This window comes from Mytilus californianus, unplaced genomic scaffold (assembly GCF_021869535.1).
Source record: "Mytilus californianus isolate M0D057914Y unplaced genomic scaffold, xbMytCali1.0.p SCAF_11, whole genome shotgun sequence".
Taxonomy (NCBI): domain Eukaryota; kingdom Metazoa; phylum Mollusca; class Bivalvia; order Mytilida; family Mytilidae; genus Mytilus; species Mytilus californianus.
In genome coordinates this window covers 30,885,313-30,907,590 of record NW_026262593.1, presented here as the reverse complement: position 1 = coordinate 30,907,590, position 22,278 = coordinate 30,885,313, and the positions used below count along the sequence as shown (strand labels likewise).

At 34.2% G+C, this 22,278-nt stretch overlaps 1 protein-coding gene across 1 annotated transcript; it reads right to left on the bottom strand.

Annotated features, from left to right (window-relative positions):
• Window positions 1-3,147: 3,147 nt before the first annotated feature.
• Window positions 3,148-9,584, bottom strand: LOC127719892 (ketohexokinase-like). The gene is made up of 7 exons (XM_052226248.1): window positions 9,016-9,584; window positions 8,698-8,814; window positions 8,062-8,199; window positions 6,791-6,863; window positions 5,116-5,242; window positions 4,017-4,131; window positions 3,148-3,646 (listed from the first exon to the last, which is right to left on the bottom strand). The coding sequence occupies exons 1-7, from the start codon at window positions 9,102-9,104 to the stop codon at window positions 3,388-3,390; spliced, it is 918 nt and encodes a 305-aa protein (XP_052082208.1). The 5' UTR covers window positions 9,105-9,584; the 3' UTR covers window positions 3,148-3,387.
• Window positions 9,585-22,278: the final 12,694 nt, after the last annotated feature.

Here is a 22,278-nt window from a genome sequence, read left to right as displayed (position 1 = left end):
CCTTAAAAATTTTCCCGGAGATATTAGCCTTTTGTAACTTTATCCATAAAGATGTATTAGAGATTGTGTCAAGTACGCTTTTCTCGCCACTTTGCGTCCGTCGTCCGTTAACTTTTACAAAAATCTTCTCCTCTGAAACTACTGAGCCAAATTTAACCAAACTTGACCACAATCATCATTAAGGTATCAAATTGAAAAAAAAAATGTGTCTGGTGACCCCACCTGTCAACAAACATTGCCGGCATGACTTAAAATAGAACATGAGGTAAAATACAAGTTTTGTCTATTATCTTGAAAACCGCTATAAAAAGAGAAAATCTGACGATCAAAAATATTCAAGAATTTTGAGATCTACCTACTGTCCATTTACATCAAATCTGTCAGACGACTTCTTATAGAAGCAATTGTCCTTAAATGACGAATTTTTCATTTTTTCATTTTTGCCTTTTATAAATGACAAGTATAATAGATCTATATAGAAAGGAACTGTAAACATCTAAACTGATCAGCAATACAAGAATAAATCAGTCAACATGGCCAAAATCTTTCCAAACCTTATTGCAGTTATTGTCCTGAAATGAAGATTTTTACCAATATTTTGGGTTTAGCTTATTTTATAAAACTATAGTAGATAGATACAAACTTTGAATAGCAAAAATTCGTAAGGGTTCCGCAGAACCCAGTGTCTCGCCTACTCTTGCTGTTAGTCGCAGGCTCAACAAAAATGGGGAAATAATTATTAAAAATTTTCCTCTAGATACTATCTTTTGAATGTAAGAAGCTTCTGTTCAAGTTTGGTAAGAATCCAGGCATCTTCGCTAGCCAAGGGTTACGATCCACTTCCCTTATCTCTGGAGAGGAAGGGAGTGGATCGTAACCCTTGGCTAGCGAAGATGGAATCCAGGATGGTTTATGAATCTAATTAATGTTTTAAAAACTTTAACTGCAGACTGTATGTAATGTTAACTGGAAGAAAAACTAAGTCCATTTATAAGTAATATACGGAAAAACAGGATTTTTTTTTACAATATTTCATTCTAGATACTAGCTTTTGATCATAAACAAGCTTCTAGTTTCACTGTACGTACTGTTGTGCGTTTGTTTTTTCTACTTTGGCTAGAGGTATAGGGGGAGGGTTGAGATCTCAAAAAACATGTTTAACCCCGCCGCATTTTTGCGCCTGTCCCATGTCGGGAGCCTCTGGCCTTTGTTAGTCTTGTATCATTTTTAATTTTAGTTTCCTGTGTATAATTTGGAGTTTAGTATGACGTCCATTATCACTGAACTAGTATACATATTTGTTTAGGGGCCAGTTGAGGGACGTCTTCGGGTGCGGGAGTTTCTCGCTGCATTGAAGACCCATTGGTGGCCTTCGGCTGTTGTCTGCTCTATGGTCGGGCTGTTGTCTCTTTGACACATTCCCCATTTCCATTCTCAATTTTATTCTGTCCAAGTTTGGTACAAATCCAGGATAGTTTAAGAAAGTTATTAAAATTTTGAAAACTTTAACCACAGAGTGAATGTAATGTTAACTGGCAGAAAAACTAAGTCCATTTATAAGTAAAATACGGATAAACAGGATTTTTTTTAACAAAATTTACTTTTGAATACTATCTTATGATCATAAGCAAGCTCCTGTCCAAGCATGGTACAAATCCAGGATAGTTTAAGAAAGTTATTAAAATTTGAAAAAAACTTTAACCACAGAGTGAATGTAATGTTACCTGGCAGAAAAACTAAGTCCATTTATAAGTAAAATACGGATAAACAGGATTTTTGTTTAACAAAATTTACTTTTGAATACTATCTCATGATCATAAACAAGCTTCTGTCCAAGTATGGTACAAATCCAGGATAGTTTAAGAAAGTTATTAAAATTTGAAAAAACTTTAACCACAGAGTGAATGTAATGTTACCTGACAGAAAAACTAAGTCCATTTATAAGTAAAATACGGATAAACAGGATTTTTGTTTAACAAAATTTACTTTTGAATACTATCTTATAATCATAAACAAGCTTCTGTCCAAGTATGGTACAAATCCAGGATAGTTTAAGAAAGTTATTAAAATTTGAAAAAACTTTAACCACAGAGTGAATGTAATGTTACCTGACAGAAAAACTAAGTCCATTTATAGGTAAAATACGGATAAACAGGATTTTTGTTTAACAAAATTTACTTTTGAATACTATCTTATAATCATAAACAAGCTTCTGTCCAAGTATGGTACAAATCCAGGATAGTTTAAGAAAGTTATTAAAATTTGAAAAACTTTAACCACAGAGTGAATGTAATGTTAACTGGCAGAAAAACTAAGTCCATTTATAAGTAAAATACGGATAAACAGGATTTTTGTTTAACAAAATTTACTTTTGAATACTATCTTATAATCATAAACAAGCTTCTGTCCAAGTATGGTACAAATCCAGGATAGTTTAAGAAAGTTATTAAAATTTGAAAAAAACTTTAACCACAGAGTGAATGTAATGTTACCTGACAGAAAAACTAAGTCCATTTATAGGTAAAATACGGATAAACAGGATTTTTGTTTAACAAAATTTACTTTTGAATACTATCTTATAATCATAAACAAGCTTCTGTCCAAGTATGGTACAAATCCAGGATAGTTTAAGAAAGTTATTAAAATTTGAAAAACTTTAACCACAGAGTGAATGTAATGTTAACTGGCAGAAAAACTAAGTCCATTTATGAGTAAAACACGGATAAACATGATTTTTTTTTACAAAATTTACTTCTGGATACTATCTTATGATCATAAACAAGCTTCTGTCCAAGTTTGGTAGAAATCCAGGATAGTTTAAGAAAGTTATTAAAATTTGAAAAACTTTAACCACAGAGTGAATATTTGTGGACGCCGCCGCCGCCGACGACGACGACGGAATGTAGGATCGCTATGTCTCGCTTTTGCGACAAAAGTCGCAGGCTCGACAAAAATGATAAGCAAGACAAGATCTACAAAGAAGTCAACATGGCCGAAATCGTCAGTCAAATGGCGTGTGTAATGACTGAAACTAAAACTCAAAGTTACACACCGTGATGCGAAGCAAAAACTACAAAACAAATATTGTTCATACAACATTATGAGATGTTATGAGGTACATATTGTAATAAACAAAAGACATACAAATAACTTCATATCATTTTAATAGAGTTGCGGCTCATTAAAAGCACTCCTTGTAAATTTATGCATGTGTGTGTAGCAATGCAAGGATCGATGATCCATGAAAGAAAATCAAAAGAATACCAGTTACAGTCAACTGAGAGTAAATAACCACCAAAAGTCAATCGGATATATCACCATCTCAATTTTACATAGGTGCAGTCATGATGTCATGACCACTCATATAAATAATTATTTACAGTTGTTTCAATGCTCTCTGAATATTGTTAATCCATCAACCCCTTGCATTCCACATTTAGCTCCAGCTACTTTACACCCGTATGTTACAGCTTCTTCTAAAGTCTTTCCTCTGGATAAATACCAGATTACTGCTGCATTAAAAGTATCGCCTGCTCCTAGAGTGTCTACTACCTCTGTTGGCGGGAAACATGGAACAGAAATTAGTTTCCGGTCAGGTGACACAGCAGCTGCTCCGTCTTCACCCCATGCACAGACCATGTTGGCGCTGCAAGTATTTTCTTTAGTTAATACAGCAGTATTTTTCTATTAATAAGAATGTATAATAGAAGTTTCAAACATCATTAAAAACACTGAATCTTGATACTGCTACTACTACAAATCCTCTAAAAAGGACACACACACAAAACAGACAAAAACAACTGATTCATACCATACCATACTGATTTAACAGAAAATATAAAGAACAACCCAGGTTGTGTCACTTGTGTGTTGATATCATTAAAAGAGGAATGATATTTGACTAAACAATGATTATTTGTTTAGAGAGACCTTGAATGCAACCGCACTTGAGGTATACTATACAAAAATAAAAGTATTAAAGTACATGTACAATGAATAATATAAGGAGCATATACCCTTCTCTGCATTTGCTGACTATTTTCTGAACAGCTTCCTCTTTATTGCTGCATCCTCTATCTATGGCATATTCCTTACTAACAAAAACTGTATCCACTTTATTTAACAAACTATCTGAAAAAATACAATCTTTACATTACATCATATTTTCTGACTTTGAAACAAGTTTGTCCTCTTTCTCAATATTTAACAGACTGTATAAAATACCATATTACATCCCAATTTGATCTACATGTATTTCACAAGGTCAATAATACAAATGTCTTTCTTGTTAGAAGTCTGTTAAAAAGCATAACAAAAATACCGAACTCCAAGGCAAATTCAAATGGGGAAGTCCATAAAAACTGACAAAATCAAACGCTACTATCAATCAACGGAACAAGTGAAAAACAACTGCCATATTCTGACTTGGTGCAGGCATTTCCCGAAGAAAATGGTTGGATAAACCTGGTTTTATACCTAGCTAAACCTCCCATTTGTATGACAGGTGTTTATAATCATACATATAAAAATAAAAAAATGTTGTATGGTTGCCAGTGAGACAACTTTCCACCAGAGTTAAAATGAAGTGGATGTAAGCAATTACATGTTTTTTTTTCAAATTACAGACAACACCACCCGGTCCTTTAAGAAACTATAGGTTTTGGAAATACAGATAGCTAAATTTGAAAGAAACACTTGTTTGCCTCATCTCCTTTAACCTTCTAGTCGAATAAAAAAAGATGTCATCCAAGAACACGGTCAATAGCTTTTAAAGTGGTGAATGTTATCTGATGCAAAATATCAAAGTTAGGCAAAAGTCTCCGGAAAATTCTGATTTTAACCATTACAACCGCGCAATAAATCGTTTTGACGAGATCATGGCAAACAATTATTGATATTGTATTAGACAGTTATTTACGTTTACAACTAAATTCGACTGAATCAGAGGATCAAAGTCGACCACTCGTGAACTATTCTAGTATTCCTACCAAGATGTCTGTATTCTAATTTCATTAAATATTCTAGTCGGCAAAGATATTTGTTTAAAAAATAGGCTAAACCTAGTCCTGTACAGTCTGGCAGCTTTAAGGTATTTGTTTAAGAATAAGACTAAACCTAGTCCTGTGCAGTCTGGGAGCTCAATTTCCAGGGACACTGGGATTCGCTTGTCCGCTTCCACTGTGTTGTTATAGTTATCTATCCATTCCATCATCAATTGTAGTTCTTTGTAGTTAGACCTTCCCTGTGAACAAAAGTCAGGAGCCTGTAATTCAGTGGCTGTCTATCATATTTATCATATTTATTATATTTATCATATTTACCGTATAGCGGCTTATTTTCGCGGGTGTAAAATTTCGCGATTTTCATTGAATAAGGTATACGAAATATTTTGGCGGTTATTATTTTGGCGGATTCAAAACTTTTATCAATATCTTTGCACGTGCACTTTTAAATTGGCGGAATTTATTTTGGCGATTTTGTTCTATCCGCGAAAATAAGCGAAAATTTACACCCCGCGAAAATAACCCGCTATACGGTATCATATTTATCATATTCGTTTTTCGTACATAAATCAGGCCTTTGCTTTTTTCATTTGAATTGTTTGTCATGACAGGCCTTTTATAGCTTACTACATGGTATGGTTTTATTTTCTTTGTTGAATGCCGTCCGGTGACCTATAGTTCCTTACATCTACGTCATCTGGTATCTGGTGAGAAATTGTCTCATTGGCTTCTTAATTTTATTTTAACAATATTTTGAAAATGTTAACAAATATAATCACTAACAGCATAAGTAAAATTCATTATTCCTGTTTCCGTCCGTTACACCAAATAAAAGTATATAATAATATTTTTTCCAATCGCTCTTGGTAAAAAATCCTTTGCATGTTTAAAGAAATCAGTCTTAAAGTTTTGGTAAAATGTGCAGAACAGAAGCTCCATTCAATTGACGTATATATACAAACAACTAGATAACCAGAGAAATCTAATACTTATTATATATGTCTCTGAACAAACCAAGATGAGTGAACCCTGGGCGGATCCAGGGTTTAAGGAAAAGATGGGTTATTGTCTGTAATAGTAAAAAAAAAAACCAAAAAACGGAGAGCGTAGCAAAGACGATTTTATGACAAAAGATCATTTTTTTTTCTGATCAAAGAGGGGGTTGGGTACGTTCTTAATTTACGCCCCATCTTGGATCCACCATTGCAGACGGTTTTCAACAATTGGACGATATGTTTCTCCGATATGAATCTAAACATATGTCAAAGACCGTCACTATGAAGGTACCAGTTGAGAAAATAGCATTCCGCACATATAAACATGTTACCCAAAGCGGGTGCATTATTTAAACCCCAAGCCGATAAATCTAAATTCTGTTTACATGGCAGAGAAACATAAAATACCTATTTTATGTTTTTTCTCATGTTATTGATGAGAATGAAATATTCTTCTTCAGCACAGGCACTTGTCTCTCAAAAAAAATTACCTAAATACTGTGATATAAAGTATATAGGTTTTTTTTCAGAAGACAAGTGCCTGTGGTCTTCAGCCCTGTTTGAACGCCAGGATAACAAAACTTCTGTTTACTGCAATCGAGACGAGCACACGACAACGAAACCCTGATGTACTCGGCCGAAAAAAAGGGGTGTGTACAGTAATAAAAAATATGTAGAATGTAAGATACATTCAAATAAATAAACAAAGAATCATAGAAATACGTAGGAACAGTTTGAGCCAAAACATTAACACAAATCATTCAAATAATTATTAAAAAAATATTTACATACTTCTAAGTGAATCCAATTGTATTTCGACAGCTGTATACATCTAAAATCTTCAAACGTCAGTTCTTTGAAATTCCTTTAAATAACAAAAGCTTTTTAAAAAAGTATTTGAATCATTTACAAAATGAAATGGCACAGATGTCAAATTATGGAAACTGCACTATATTTGGGCCTTTTAAAGCTGACTTTACGGTATGGGTTTGGTTCATTGTTGAAGTAACCTATAGTTGACTCATTTAAGGAGATTCATTTTGCTTTGTCATATTTGAGATTTTAAGGTATGTTGTGGATCGATATTAGAACTTTGGCAAAGAACATAAATACGACAGAGATTTCCGTACATAAATACGACAAAGATTACCGTACCTAAATACAACAAAGATTACCGTACCTAAAACGACAAAGATTACCGTGCTTGTTTTCGAGAACAATACACAGTATGATGCCTTATTGTTTTGCAAATGATGTGATATGATGACATGCATTTTGTTATTCTGAGAACAAAATGGGATTTCCTGTCAAAATATGACCCATGTTTCGTAACTGTAAGACTTTAAATCATCAGTGCATGTCTTTAGCAACAACAGCAATAATAATAATGTTATATATATATATGCTCTTTGGTCGAGTTGTTGTCTCTTTGACACATTCCCCATTTCCATTCTCAATTTTGTTTTATATATATATATATATATATATAGTCTATCCTTAATTGAGATAAATTATATGGCCTTCCAAATACCGTTTCGATTCCTAAAGTCACTGAAGAGACATTAATTGTCGAAATCCGGATATGGTGTACAAAAACCTTTGCACCTTTTGTTTGCGGTATACCATCTTTTTCGCAAGTTTAATGTTTTCTGTTTAGTATTAAATTTATAATAAAGATCCATATTTTACATCTGGTGATACGTTTTTTGGCAATCGCCAATGGCAGTCAGCAGGGTTTAAGAACATTTGTTGTTCGACCTGTTAGTCAAATGCGTTTTGTTGAAATATACCTTATCACTTTTTTGGTCTTTTGGAAAATGTTGTTTGTGCTGTATTTAGACCCCTCTACCAAGAAATTTGTTTTGCATGCACGCGTATAAAAATTGCGGTTTTTATCCAACGCAATCATAGGTTTGAACGTTGTTTTCAATTTAGACTTTTATATATATATATATATACAAAAGTCTAAATAACAGCCCAACAATGTTAGATCTGTAAATTTGCGTTAGCTATATATATATATATATATATATGCAGGAAAAGCATAACAAAACTTGACAAACCTGTCATAATGTAAGATGGTTCTTGTTCCGTTTTCTCTGTTATTGATGACTATAGACCGTGGAGTGGCTATCTCATCAAGTGGTTTTGGACAATTTACGATGTCAACATTATAACTATGAAATATTTCCTTGAGAAACCTTGAAAATAAAATAAAAACAGTTAAACTAATGCTTCATAAAGATATGTAGTTGGTCTTTATACCCAAAGTTACTACACCAAAATAGGTTTTTCCCCTTCCTGTTAAATCAAATTTATTGTGTCATTAACGAATTTAAGTTGAGAGTTGTGTGTTTCGAATTTCTCAACAAAAATCTGCTCTGGATTTTAAATTTATTTCAGGCTAAGTCGAATTTCACTTGTTATCGCCCATCGGTAAAAATATATGTTATTTTATTACAAGTGACCGCATTTTAAGTCTTTTGTTATACATCCCTGTTAGGTATAATGCTTATTTATAATATCCGTATCGCTTGTTACCTTCTTTTTTTTAAATTGACTACAGCTTTCTAATGGCAATTTAAGCTCCAAAAACGATAACGTCGCAAAAACTATTTCGACATACGTCGAGTATCGTTTTCGAACGAATCCCATTGCATAATTTTTTTCACTCGAGCACATATTTTTTTATTGCTTACCCAGCTTCTTGGTCAGTACCGAGTGTGCCCAAAAATTCTGCTTTAGCCCCGAGTAAAGAGAGAATGCAGCTTGTATATGCAGCGTTGCCTCCCCTTTGCCGGTAAAACTCTTGTGCCCTGAAAAAATGAAAAATATAAATCGGCTGGAACTGCAAAACTGCTGGAATCCCTTTAAATCAAATAAACAGAGAGAGAGAGAGAGAGTGTAAAAACTGTATAGGAAAACCAGGTTGTTGTACATGCTATGGAGGAAATATGAATATATACATGCCGTGGACTGTTGAAATTTCGAATTAGTTTTACTTGGTGATATCTTACCTCGTCAATATATCTTCCTCTGGATAAGTAGAGACAACAGTTACCGTATCTACACATGCTAAACCTACAACGAGAAATGTTTTCTCCATATCGTGTATACATCACTTATTCCAATTTCACACAGATAGGTAAAAATATCAACGCGTTATCTGTGTTATCTTTCATACCGGTATGCTTGAGTGTTTTCTACTTCTGGGTCAAGGATAGCTTATGTTTTACTATAACAGAACGCCTTAATGCAAATTATTCCATGTGCTACTTCTTCTACATTGTAGGTTCGTCAAAGTGGGTCGACCAGAAGACGAGAATTTTGACTACCAATGGAAAATGAGCGGATTTAGATAGGGGTCAAAATTTTGCCTTGCAACATGCAGGTCGCCTACGTAACCCTCTAAGAGTTCAGTGTGTATGGTGTTGTAAGTGCTCTTTAGTGTGCAAAGAGTAACACTCTATCTATGTACACGAGGCAATGGATTTAGCGTCTCCATTCATTCAGACTGGTAGAATTCCCGATCCCATAAAATTATAATGTCATCTCACTAAAAATGATTCAAAATGTGTTGCCTTCGTTGAGCCCATCTATCCCATTGAACCTGAAATAAAGGATATCGCAGATACAGTCAAGTCTGATTCGTATCTTGACTTACAACTCGAGTTTGACTATGAGGGTCGGTTGGGAACTAAACTTTAGGATAAAAGTGATGATTTTAGCTTTCCTATTGTGAACTTTCTATTACTATGTCACAACATTCCAACTGCGCCTGCATATACAGTTGACACGGTATTCCAGAGCTTGCGTTTCCCATCATGAATTCCTTTATAGAGGATTGGTGTTCATTCTGGCTCAAAAGGAAGCTACTACATGAAGAGTTAACTATTGGTAAAGGTCATGTGTTTTACCAACGCCACTATATTTATGATCGTTATGGGATATTTATGTCACAGATGACCATTTTTGAAGATATGTCAATTCAATTGTCTTAGCCACAATTCCGTCCTCTTTTCCTCGATTATGACAACACCGATCTGCGAATTAACAACTATTTACTTGCCTATTGTAAAAAGATGGGTGCCACTAGTGTAGCAGAATCTGCAAGCAACATGTTTATCATATGTTTTTACTAAAGACAAAAATTGTACATATTAATTTTAAGTGGATTTTGACATGTCGCGAGCAACACTACGGTGTCACTAGTTAGAAGGATTTAATGCTTTCTGAGACACCTGTAATAACCCTGGTTTTGTGTGGTATTTATGTTGCTCGGTCTTTACGTTCTCGGACCATATCGATCGGTGTAGTGTTTAGTTGACTGTTCGTCTTTTTTATATTTTTTTTGACGGATGAGTTTTGATTGTTCTCTTTAAATCGTATTCCATTTCCTTCCATGCATGTGACCTACTTTTTACCGAATTACAGTCATTCGAAAATTTTACAAATTCTTTTCCGTTGTCAACTATTCTTGCAGGTGCTAAACTGACTTGAACATTTCAATGACTGACAGATCACATGCAAGTTTTTACCTTATTGCAGTCGATGGTGATTTTCGACATAGAACATAATATACAACATGGTGAGCCATCATGCTTAATTTGGAACAAATATTTTTAAACTGAATGATGGAAATATTTATAATAACATAATTAATAATGACATTAAAGTAATTTCTTACTCAGCTTTTTTATATATTCATGTACTTAAACGTAATCGTAATTATTAATTATTCAGTCTAGTCAGGAAATTATACATTATGCTATACCACTAAATTTTCGGATTGAATAATATCTATAGAAATAATAGCAAATAAGAATAGAGAAAAAGGAGGTCCATACCCCAATCACCCGTGACTCCAACAATATATTCCGTTTCGCAATGTTAGAAATAGCTATCTATATATAAATGTTTTTAAAATATGTCTAAGTTTTTTCGTAAGAATATTTTAGGATATCCGACCAAAACACATCACAGATCTAAGGTCTTGTTTTTTTTTAAATATATCCGTTTTCTTGCATTCCGCAAGTTGGTTTTCGTGTTCATTCACCACAAAACCAGAATTAAGTTACTTTAAACACAAATTATTCGTAGAGTATATGCAACAAAGAAGAATGGCATTTATATGCTATAGCTTTAAAAAAAAATCTTCACTTAATTACATAAACGTTTAAGTTCACCAACGAAGGAATGTCTTTTTAAAACGGTTATGAATAGTAAGCGGCGAAATATCTTTTTAAGGAACAGTTTGGGGGAGGTACAAGAAAGCAAAGGGTAAAGAGAATATCTGTTTGTATATTACCGATAGGAATTACTTGTGATAGATCATTGATATTTTATTTAAAGTCGCATGACTACTCAGTTTGACGACAATTTCGAGACCCTGCCCCTAGGACATGGTCCAGTGACCTTGAATTAATTAGCAATTTTCAATGTTAAGTTTTCTGCTCAAGTTAGATCGATTGGAACTTCTTATGTTTTCTATAAAGTTATATTACTGTCTGTACATCTCAGTTTGTCGACCATTTCTAGAACTTGCCCACTAGATCATGTTCCAACGACTTTGAATTAATAAGCAATGTTGCTGTCCATCAGATTGTCTTTTTCTTAATTTAATGCCGACACGCAAGACAAGACATACCTCTGTGTCAACAGTTTATAATGGGATTGTTGTCATACCTTCATCTTCCGTTATCCCTCCACCTAAAGTAACCTTATTTGTCTTCCAGGGATTGTTGTCACTTCTTTGATCGTCCCTTATCCCTTCATCTCAAGTAACCTTCTTAGTTTCATGTGATTGGTTTCACATCTATATCTGCCCCTTATCCCTTCACCTCAAGTAATCTTATAAGTTTCGTGGGATTGTTGTCACATCTATATCTGCCCCTTATCCATTCACCTCAAGTAACCTTCTTAGTTTCGTGGGATTGTTGTCATATCTATATCCGTCCCTTATCCCTTCACCTCAAGTAACCTTCTTAGATTTGTGGGATTGTAGTCATATCTATATCCGTCCCTTATCCCTTCACCTCAAGTTACCTTCTTAGATTTGTGGGATTGTAGTCACATCTATATCCGTCCCTTATCCAATCACCTCAAGTAACCTTCTTAGTTTCGTGGGATTATTGTCAAATCTATATCCGCCCTTACCCCTTCACCTCAAGTAACCTTCTTAGTTTCGGTGGATTGTTGTCACATTTTTATCCGCCCCTTATCCCTTCACCTCAAGTAACCTTCTTTGGATTCTTAGTTTCGTGGGATTGTTGTCACATCTATATCCGCCCCTTATCCCTTCATCTCAAGTAACCTTCTTAGTTTCGTGGGATTGTTGTCAAATCTATATCCGCCCCTTTTCCTTTCACCTCAAGTAACCTTCTCAGTATCGTGGGATTATTGCCACATCTTTATCCGCCCCTTATCCCTTAATCTCAAGTAACCTTCTTAGTTTCGGTGGATTGTTGTCACATTTTTATCCGCCATTTATCCCTTCACCTCAAGTAACCTTCTTAGTTTCAGTGGGATTGTTGTTACATCTATATCCGCCCCAAATTTAAGTAGTTTTTTCCGAGTTTATGTGCTTTCTATACATATGTTCACTTATTTTTAATGAATTCAATCAGTAATATTTCAGATAATAAAAGAGATAAATGCATTATTTTTTTTTCGATTTTTAGTTATAGCTTAACGAGCAAAAATGGTATGCAAAATTTAAAAACTATCTGTGATATAGCCCATTTTCTGTAACTTGACCTTAAAACATTTGACTTTTCTACACTTTACACAAGTATTCCCCATTCTAAAATAAAAGATAAATTTAAAAAATTGGTCCAGCTTATAAAAAAAAGAATAGCCAACGTTGATACAAGTATCTTGTCTTAGGGAGGGATACATCGTACTTTGTAAAATATCACTCTGATTCAAACAAAAAGTTCTCTGAAACTGACACTACTAAGATGCCTGATTTCTTTATTGACAGCATATTTGTTTTGTTTTGATGACGTGTTTTTCTCCAAACAATCGGCATTCCCATGGGAACCAACTGTGCTCCTCTATTTTCCGACGTGTTTCTTAATTCATATGATCCTGACGTCATACAGGAGCTTCTTAGGAAGAATGAAAAGAAGCTAGCATTATCCTTTGTTTGCTTTCCGCTATATAGATGATGTCCTCTGCCTAAATATTTCAAAGTTTGGTGACTATGTTGAACTAATCTATCCAACCGAACTTGAAATAAAGGATACACTTATACAGTTAAGTCTGCCATTATAATTGACAATGAAGGTCGGTTGAGAACAAAACTTTACGGCAAAAGAGATGATTTCAGCTTCCCAATTGTGAACTTTTCATTTCTATGTAGCAACAACGCCCGTATATGGGGTAGATATCTTACAGTTGATACGATATTGCAGGGCTTGCGTTTCCTATTGTGATTTCCTTGATAGAGGGTCGCTGCTCACAAAGAAGCTATTAAACCAAGAGTTCCAAGTGGTGAAGTTGAAGTAATCTCTTCGAAAATTTGACTGACGCGGTCACGAGTTGGTTGACCATTATGGAATATCTGTTTCACAGATGACGACGGATATGTTCCAATCGTCGTAAACACAATCCCTCCTTTTCCCCTGAATGTGACTTACCGAATAATACTTGTCACCGGGTTTGTACTAACATGAGAAACACGACGGATGCCACATGTAGAGCAGGATCTGCTTACCCTTCCGAATCATCTGAGATCGCCCCCAGTTTTTGGTTGGATTCGTGTTGCACAGTCTTTAGTTTTTAACCTGATTTTCGAAGGAAAAATCGGTTATTGATTTGGGGATGTACGGCGGGCGGCTGCCAAACAGTGTCCGTTCATTAACATGAAAACGCTTTGACGAAATTTTTTTCAAATTTAAATATGTTGTTTCCTGTGAATAAATGAAGGTCAAGTTCAATTTTCACGATTTTAGCTTTTCTCATTGTTGAGTTATAGTCCTTTCTAGTAGCCAAAAGTGGCACTTATTACTAAGTATGTGATTGAGTTATTTCCCTTTGAACATAAATGGGTAATTATATATATAAAGTTTGATTACACTTACAGATAAGTTTTATAGACTTTTAAAAGACATTGTATTAATGAACAATGACATTTTGGACTTTTTTTTTCTTTTCTTTGGTAAATTGTTTGAAGAATATTGTGGTAGGTTTGTTTGTTATTCTGTATAAACAAATTTTCTGAATGCTATATATATATATTTTTGGATGAAGTGAACTCCTTTAAAAACTAAGCATATATTGTCTATTAATAAACATATATTTAGATTTCTGATTTTGGGCCCAGTTTTTAAGTTGGTCCAAATCGGGGTCCAAAAATAAACTGTGTTTGATTTCAACATAAATTGAATATATATAGGGTTCTTTGAAATGCTGAATCTAAAGCTGTAATTAGTTTCATTATTAATTAGATAATACCACATTGAGGTCCAAAGGGTCCTAAATTAAAATTTTGTTTAATTTCATGAAAAATTGAATTCTTGGGGTTCTTTGATGTGCTGATTCTAACAATGTTTTAGTGATTAAATCATATCTAATTTTATTGATTATAATTTGAAAATAGATATTATATCATATCTAATTTTAGAGAACTATTTTTTAGTGGTTAAATCATATCTAATTTTAGAGAACTATTTGTATATCATTTATTCAGTTTGAAGTATTTCCCTTTGAACAGAAAATTAATAAGTATATGGATAAAATTAAACTGTGTTTCATTTTAACATAAATTAAATATATATAGGGTTCTTTCAAATGCTGAATCTAAACCTGTATTTAAATATTGGATTTTTGGGCCCAGTTTTCAAGTTGGTCCAAATCAGGGTCCAAAATTAAACTTTGTTTGATTTCAACAGAAATTGAATTTATGGGGTTCTTTGAAATGCTGAATCTAACCATGTATTTAGAGATTTTGGATTTTGGGCTCCTTTATCAAATTGGTCCACACTGAGGTCCAAAGGGTCCTTAATTAAACTATTGTTTGATTTCATCAAACATTGAATTCTTTGAGTTCTTTGATATGCTGATTCTAACAATGTACTTATATTTTGGATATTGGACCATAATAGGTAAATGTCCTATTTCAAATGTTTCAGTTCTTTGGCCACATTCATTTTGTGTCACAAACCTATGCTGTGTCAAATATTCAATCACAATCCAAATTCAGAGCTGTTTTAAGCTTAAATGTAGTGTCCATACTTGCTCGACTGCTCAGGGTTCGACCTCTGCAGGAAATCCGGTTTGCTGTCACTCTGACAGCCTCTATGTTGTGTTTTGTATGCTATTGTTGTCTTTTGGTCTTTTTTCTTTTTTTGTTATATCGTTGTCGGTTTATTTTTGACTTATGAGTTTGAATATCCATTTGGTATCTTTCGCCTCTATTTTATTAACTGTCATTTGGCTGTTATTCGATTTAATCTATCTTCGGAACCAATTGAGATAATGTTTTTTTCTGTTAACTGTGGCATGCGTTTTTAAATCATTAATTTTAGGATTAAAAAAATAGTTTTTCGTCAAAAAGATCGATGTTTCGGAACTGTAAAATTTTAATCCATCAGTGTGAGTGGTTTTGAACAACAACAACAAAAATAATAAAAGTAATGATAAAAATAATTGTGATAATATTGATGATGTTATATTTACTATTTTGTAAGTAGGAAAAAAGTATTAACAAAAATACCAAACTCCAAGGTTAATTCAAAAGGGAAAGTCCAGAAAAACTGACAAAACTTTAGTCTTTATCAACCATAGGATCAAATGGAAAACAAATGTCATATTTCTGCCTTGGTATAGGCATTTCCAAAATTTTCAAATATATCTAATATAGTGGCTCTTTTTTCTCTATTATTGATGACTATAGACCTTGGAGTGGCTCTGTTTTCTCTATTATTGATGACTATAGACCTTGGAGTGGCTCTGTTTTCTCTATTATTGATGACTATAGACCTTGGAGTGGCTTCGTTTTCTCTATCATTGATGACTATAGACCTTGGAGTGGCTATCTCCACATGTGTTTTCTCTATTATTGATGATTGTAGACATTGAAGTGGCTCCGTTTTCTCTATTGTTGATCACTATAGACCTTGGAGTGTCTATCTCCACGTGTGTTTTCTCTATTATTGATGACTATAAACCTTAGAGTGGCTATCACCACATGTGTTTTCTCTATTATTGATGACTATAGACCTTGGAGTGACTATCTTTACATGTGTTTTCTCTATCATTGATGACTATAGACCTTGGTGTGACTATCTCCACATGTGTTTTCTCTATTATTGATGACTATAGACCTTGGAGTGACTATCTCCACATGTGTTTTCTCTATCATTGATGACTATAGACCTTGGAGTGGCTATCTCCACATGTGTTTTCTCTATTATTAATGACTATAGACCTTGGAGTGGCTCCGTTGTCTCCATTATTGATGTCTATAGATCTTGGAGTGGCTATCTCCACATCTGTTTTCTCTATCATTGATGACTATAGACCTTGGAGTGGCTATCTCCACATGTGTTTTCTCTATTATTAATGACTATGGACCTTGGAGTGGCTCCGTTTTCTCTATTATTGATGCCCATAGACCTTGGAGTGGCTTTCTCCATATGTGTTTTCCCTATCATTGATGACTATAGACCTTGGAGTGGCTCCGTTGTCTCCATTATTGATGACTATAGACCTTGGAGTGGCTATCCCCACATATGGTTTTGGACAATTTACGATATCAACATTATAACTATGAAATATGTCTTCGAGAAACCTTGAAAACAAAATAAAAAACTAAATACTTCACCTACACATGTTATTTTCTATATACATTGTACACCAAAGGTTACTACACCGAAATTAGTTTTTGTTTCAGGCATTTAAAGGGTCATTTCCTTCGTATTTCACAACACAAATCTGCTTTGGGTTTTAATTAATTTCATGTTAAATCGAATTTTAACTTCAGATTTATTTCTTTTGAAAATCTGCTGTGGGTTTAAATAATTTACTATATCGCACATCGATAAAAATGCATGTCAAAGACATTACAGAGTACTTTTTTGACGTTTGTAAAATGTTCGTAGTCTCCAGGATGCGTTTGTATCATATTAAGATTTAGGCATTATGCTAATTGCAAGAAGCACACACGAGATTCCTGACTTTGACCAAGCACATCAATATTCGGCAGAGATAAATAAACTGGTTTTGCAAGAACTTAAGCCTGCCCTTTAATGGTTTCGATAATATAGGTGTTCAGAAGGTTCTATCAACACTATAAAATAATTACAAAAAAAAATTACATCAAAGCTTACATGAGTGAAGACATTATTTCCAAATAGATTTCTCAAAGATAGTAATAAACGTGCGATTATTGTTGTTTTAATGATCGATTAGTAAGTCTTCGGGAATTTTTGATCATTATCATTCGAACACATATTTTTATAATTGCTTACCCAGCTTCTTGGTAAATACCGAGTGTGCCCCAAAATTTTGCCCCGAGTAAAACGAGAAAAACAGCCTGTTTAGGATTCCCCTTTGCCGGTAAAACCCTTATGCCCTGAAAATATGAAAAATAACTGGGACTGTAAAACTGCTGAATATCTATAATTAATCAAATACTATTAGACCACCGGGGAGAGAGAGAGAGAGTGTTTGAAAACTGTACCAATATCAGATTAGTGTACATGTCATGGAAGGATTATACAAATAAAATTAAATTAGGGAATGACTAGTTTTCGTAATAGTTCTATTTGATGACATCTAACCTCGTCAATATATCTTCCTTTGGATAATCAGAGACAACAGCTACGGTATCTACACATGCTTAACCTACAACGAGAAATGTTTTCTCCATATCGTGTACACATCACTTATTCCTGACCATTCCAGTTTCACACATATAACACAGATAGGTAAAAATATCAATGTGCTTTTATACTGGTGTTCTTGAGTGTTCTCTTCTTCTGGATCAAGGATATATTATGTTTAGCTCTGACAGAGCACCTTACTGCAAATTTATTCATGTACTATTTCTTATAAGCCAGGAAGTTATTTGATCTAGGATGCCAGTTGACTTGATTAATTGATTAACGTTTGCTTGCCGTCTGGTGGGAAATTCTTCAAAAATATTCTAATTCTAATATATAATATAATATAATATAACCAAAAAGAGTAGCAATATTTGTCCAAAACAACTACACAGATCGAATACCAACTTCAGTGGGGAAAGCCTGAAAGAACAAAAGAAAACCAATAGACTTTGTATGTTATTTTAGATCCAGGATGGGCTAATAGACATAGACAGACAACAATATATAATCCCTACGACAGCTGTACCAGAGATATGAGCCGCTTTTATCAAGAAAGAACAAAAACTGAAACCTATTGACAGTCATTCTTCCCTAAGACCATCAGGGATAGGAATCAACTTCCCTCTAAAGTCTCATCGGCCGACACAATAGAGGGATTCAGAGCTGCTCTGAAAGCAGGCTCTGAGAGGAAGTAGACAACAAAACAATATATAACCCCAACGACAGCTGTACCAGAGATATGGGCCGCTTTTATCAAGAAAGAACAAAAACTGCAACCTATTGACAGTCATTCTTCCCTAAGACCATCAGGGATAGGAATCAACTTCCGCCTAAAGTCACCTCGGCCGACACAATAGAGGGATTAGGAGCTGCTCTGAAAGCAGGCTCTGAAAGGAAGTAGACAACACATCCTGTATATAGTTTTAATTGTTAATTGGAGAATGTTTTAAATGTAAATTATTTTGACAGGACTCGCTGTGTTGCCCGACACTGCGCAAAGTTTTTTCGGGACTATACATACACATTCATGTATGAAATCGGTTCTTTTCTTGGAAGAAGAAGAAGATATTCAGAACGAAAACAAATTAACATATTGGTAGGTTCTTGAAAGTGGGTCGACCGAAATGAAGAATGGGATTTCGACTACCAGTGGAAAATGAGAGGATTTTGATAGGGGTAAAGCAACAGGTCACATACGTGATTTCTAGGGGTTTAGTGTTGTAACGTGTAAAGAGTGTGACACTCTTCCTAACTGAAGGCATCGGATTTGATGTACCCCTTCATTCAGACCGATAGAAGTCGCTTTTCCATAAAAAGAAAATAATGTCACCTCACTATAAATAATTCATAATGTGTTGACTAGGTTGAGCGCATCTATCCCCTTTAACCTGAAATACAGTTAAGTCTGGTTCGTATCTTGACTTACATCTCGAAGTTGACTATGAGGTTCGGTTGAGGCTAACATAGTGATGATTTTAGCTTTCCATTTTTGAACTTTCTATTAATATATGTCGCAACATTCCAGCTGCGCCTTCAAGTGCAGTTGAAACGATATCATCCAGGCGGCCGGCATGTGTTTTCAATCATGGTTTCCTTGATGGAGCATTGCTGTCCACTCTGGCTCACAATGAAGCTACTGAACCAAGTGTTTTAATTAGTGAACTTGAAGTCATCCCTTTGTAAGTTCTACCGACGTCATAATGCTTCAAGGCAAGTGTGCTGGTCATTGAATATTTGCGTCACAGATGACCAACTATATGTTCCAATTGTCTTTGCCACAATTACGTCATCTCTTTCTCAATTCAACGAAAACATCATCGAATGCGACTTATCACAAATTAGTCCTTGTCAAGATAAAAAAAAACGGGTGCTACTGATGAGGCAGAATCTGTTTACTCTTCCAGGGCACCTAGATCACCCCCGGTTTTTTGTTGGGTTTTTGATGTTCATTCGGTAGTTTTATGAGACTGCTGTTTCTCCTTACGTCGTGTTTTTTTTTTGTTATGGTGTCGTCTGTTTTTCTTCGACTTATGATTTTTTTATCGTACCTTTGGTATCTTCTGCATCATTTTATGATGGGTTCTAATCTATTCAAAATTTCATAAATTACACTGTAATAAGACGTCGCAAAAAATCTCAATATTCTTGCATTACAACAAAATTATTTTTATTTACCTGTGTACGTTATTTTATTTGGAGGCATTTTGTCCAAGGTTATGGTTGTCTTTTTTATATTGTTTTACATCTTACCCCCTTGTTTTATTAATTTTGTATTTACATTGTGTTTAACATTTTGCTTATTTTCGGTTGAGCGTATTCTCTTGATTCGCAATGCCTGGCTGAATGGGATACGGTAGAAAATGACTTCAATTTAAAAAATGTATTTTCCTCACCACCAGTCATGGCCTTCAGAAGACCTAAAAACATCCGTGACAAATTGGTGACAGCTGTATTAACAAAGCAACCTACTCCACCTCCCGGTTGCTACAAACAATGTGGCAGAAGGAATTGCTTATGTTGTAAAGCTGCCAATACAAGCAGTTCTTTCATCAGCACCTTTACAAAACAAAGTTATACCATCTACTCAAATTCTAACTGTAAAACGGAGAACTCAATTTATGTACTAACATGTAACACTTGTGGCATTCAGTATGTGGGAGAAACAATGGATAAATTTAATATTCGGCTTAATAACCATCGTTCATGGTACAAAACCAACAAAAACTGTCCTCTCACAAGACATCATCGCTCAAAGAAACATCCTTTTGATAATGTTACTTTCCAAATCATAGAAGTCAACACCGAGTGGGACATCACGACGAGAAGGAGAAGAGAAAACTTTTGAATCCACCAGCTCCACACTTTAGAACCTGATGGTCTTAATGAAAAAGACGAGAAAAGATACAAGAAAGATAAAGGATAATTTAGTACACAGCATCGTCCTTTTTTTATCCTGTGATATTGGCCAATGGACGTTGCAAACTTCAACCACCAATTTTGTAAATAATCTTGAACTTCGTCCAAATTTTGAATTCTTTACAAGACAGCTAAATTTATGTACAGTGAGCTGCAAAAGTTTCGTATCTACATCCGATTTCAGCTGGATAGATGCACGCTTGATGAAGCTAGTTTGTCTAGCTAAATATTGCGATTATTTTTTATCGCTTTGTTATGATATTTTAAATATTCTTATATTTACATACTCAGTAGTGTGTTAAAATTACATTGTTAGGCAATTTATAATTTCATTTGTGTAATTGAATTAATCTTTGTACTGATTAATTCACACTCAAATAGATTCGTATGTTATGTGTTGCTATTTATAGGCACTTATATATATATATATATATATATAAGAGGAGAAGAGACATTAATTGTCGAAATCCGGATATGGTGTACAAATTTTTGCACCTCATGTATACAATCTTTTCCGCATGTTTATTGTTTTCTGTTTGGTAATAAATTGATAATAAGATCTATTGTGTTACATCTTGTGATCCGTTTATTTGTCAATCGCCAATGGCAGTCAGCAGGGTTTAAGAACATCCGTTGTTCGACCTGCTATAGTCAAATGCGTTTTGTTAAAATATACTTTTTCACTCATTTGGTCTTTTGGAAAATGTTTGTTTGTGCTGTATTTAGACCCCTCTACCAAGAAATTTGTTTTGCATGCACACGTATAAAAATTGCGGTTTTTATCCAACGCAATCATAGGTTTGAATGTTGTTTTCAATATTTAGACTTGTTTATATTTTTTCGTTTGGGCTTGTATTATATTTGCCTTCGGGTTTATATGTTTCGTTCATCCTATTTTGACTCTTTCAAAATTTAAGAGTCTATGCTAAATTGAAGTAAATTATATGGCCTTCCAAATACCGTTTCGATTCCTTACATCACTGAAGAGATATTAATTGTCGAAATCCGGATATGGTGTACAAATTTTTGCACCTCATGTTTGCGGTATACCATCTTTTCCGCAAGTTTATTGTTTTCTGTTTGGTAATATATTAATAATAAGATCTATTTCGTTACATCTTGTGATCCGTTTATTTGGCAATCGCCAATGACAGTCAGCAGGGTTTAAGAACATCAGTTTTTCGACCTGCTAGTCAAATGCGTTTTGTTAAAATATACTTTTTCACTCATTTGGTCTATTGGAAAATGTTGTTTGTGCTGTATTTAGACCCCTCTACCAAGAAATTTGTTTTGCATATATATATGTAAGCCTCAAATCTATGTCCAGCCTCAAATCTATGTCCTTCCCGAAAATCTATGTCCTTTTTAATATTGTGTCATAGACGTTCCAAATTTATGTCCTTTATTGTCTCAAAACTACGTCTTTTATTGTCTCAAATATATGTCCTGTGTTGTCTCAAATCTATGTCCTTTATTAACTCAAATCTATGGCCATTTTGTCTCAAATCTATGTATAAACACGGGATCAAGAAA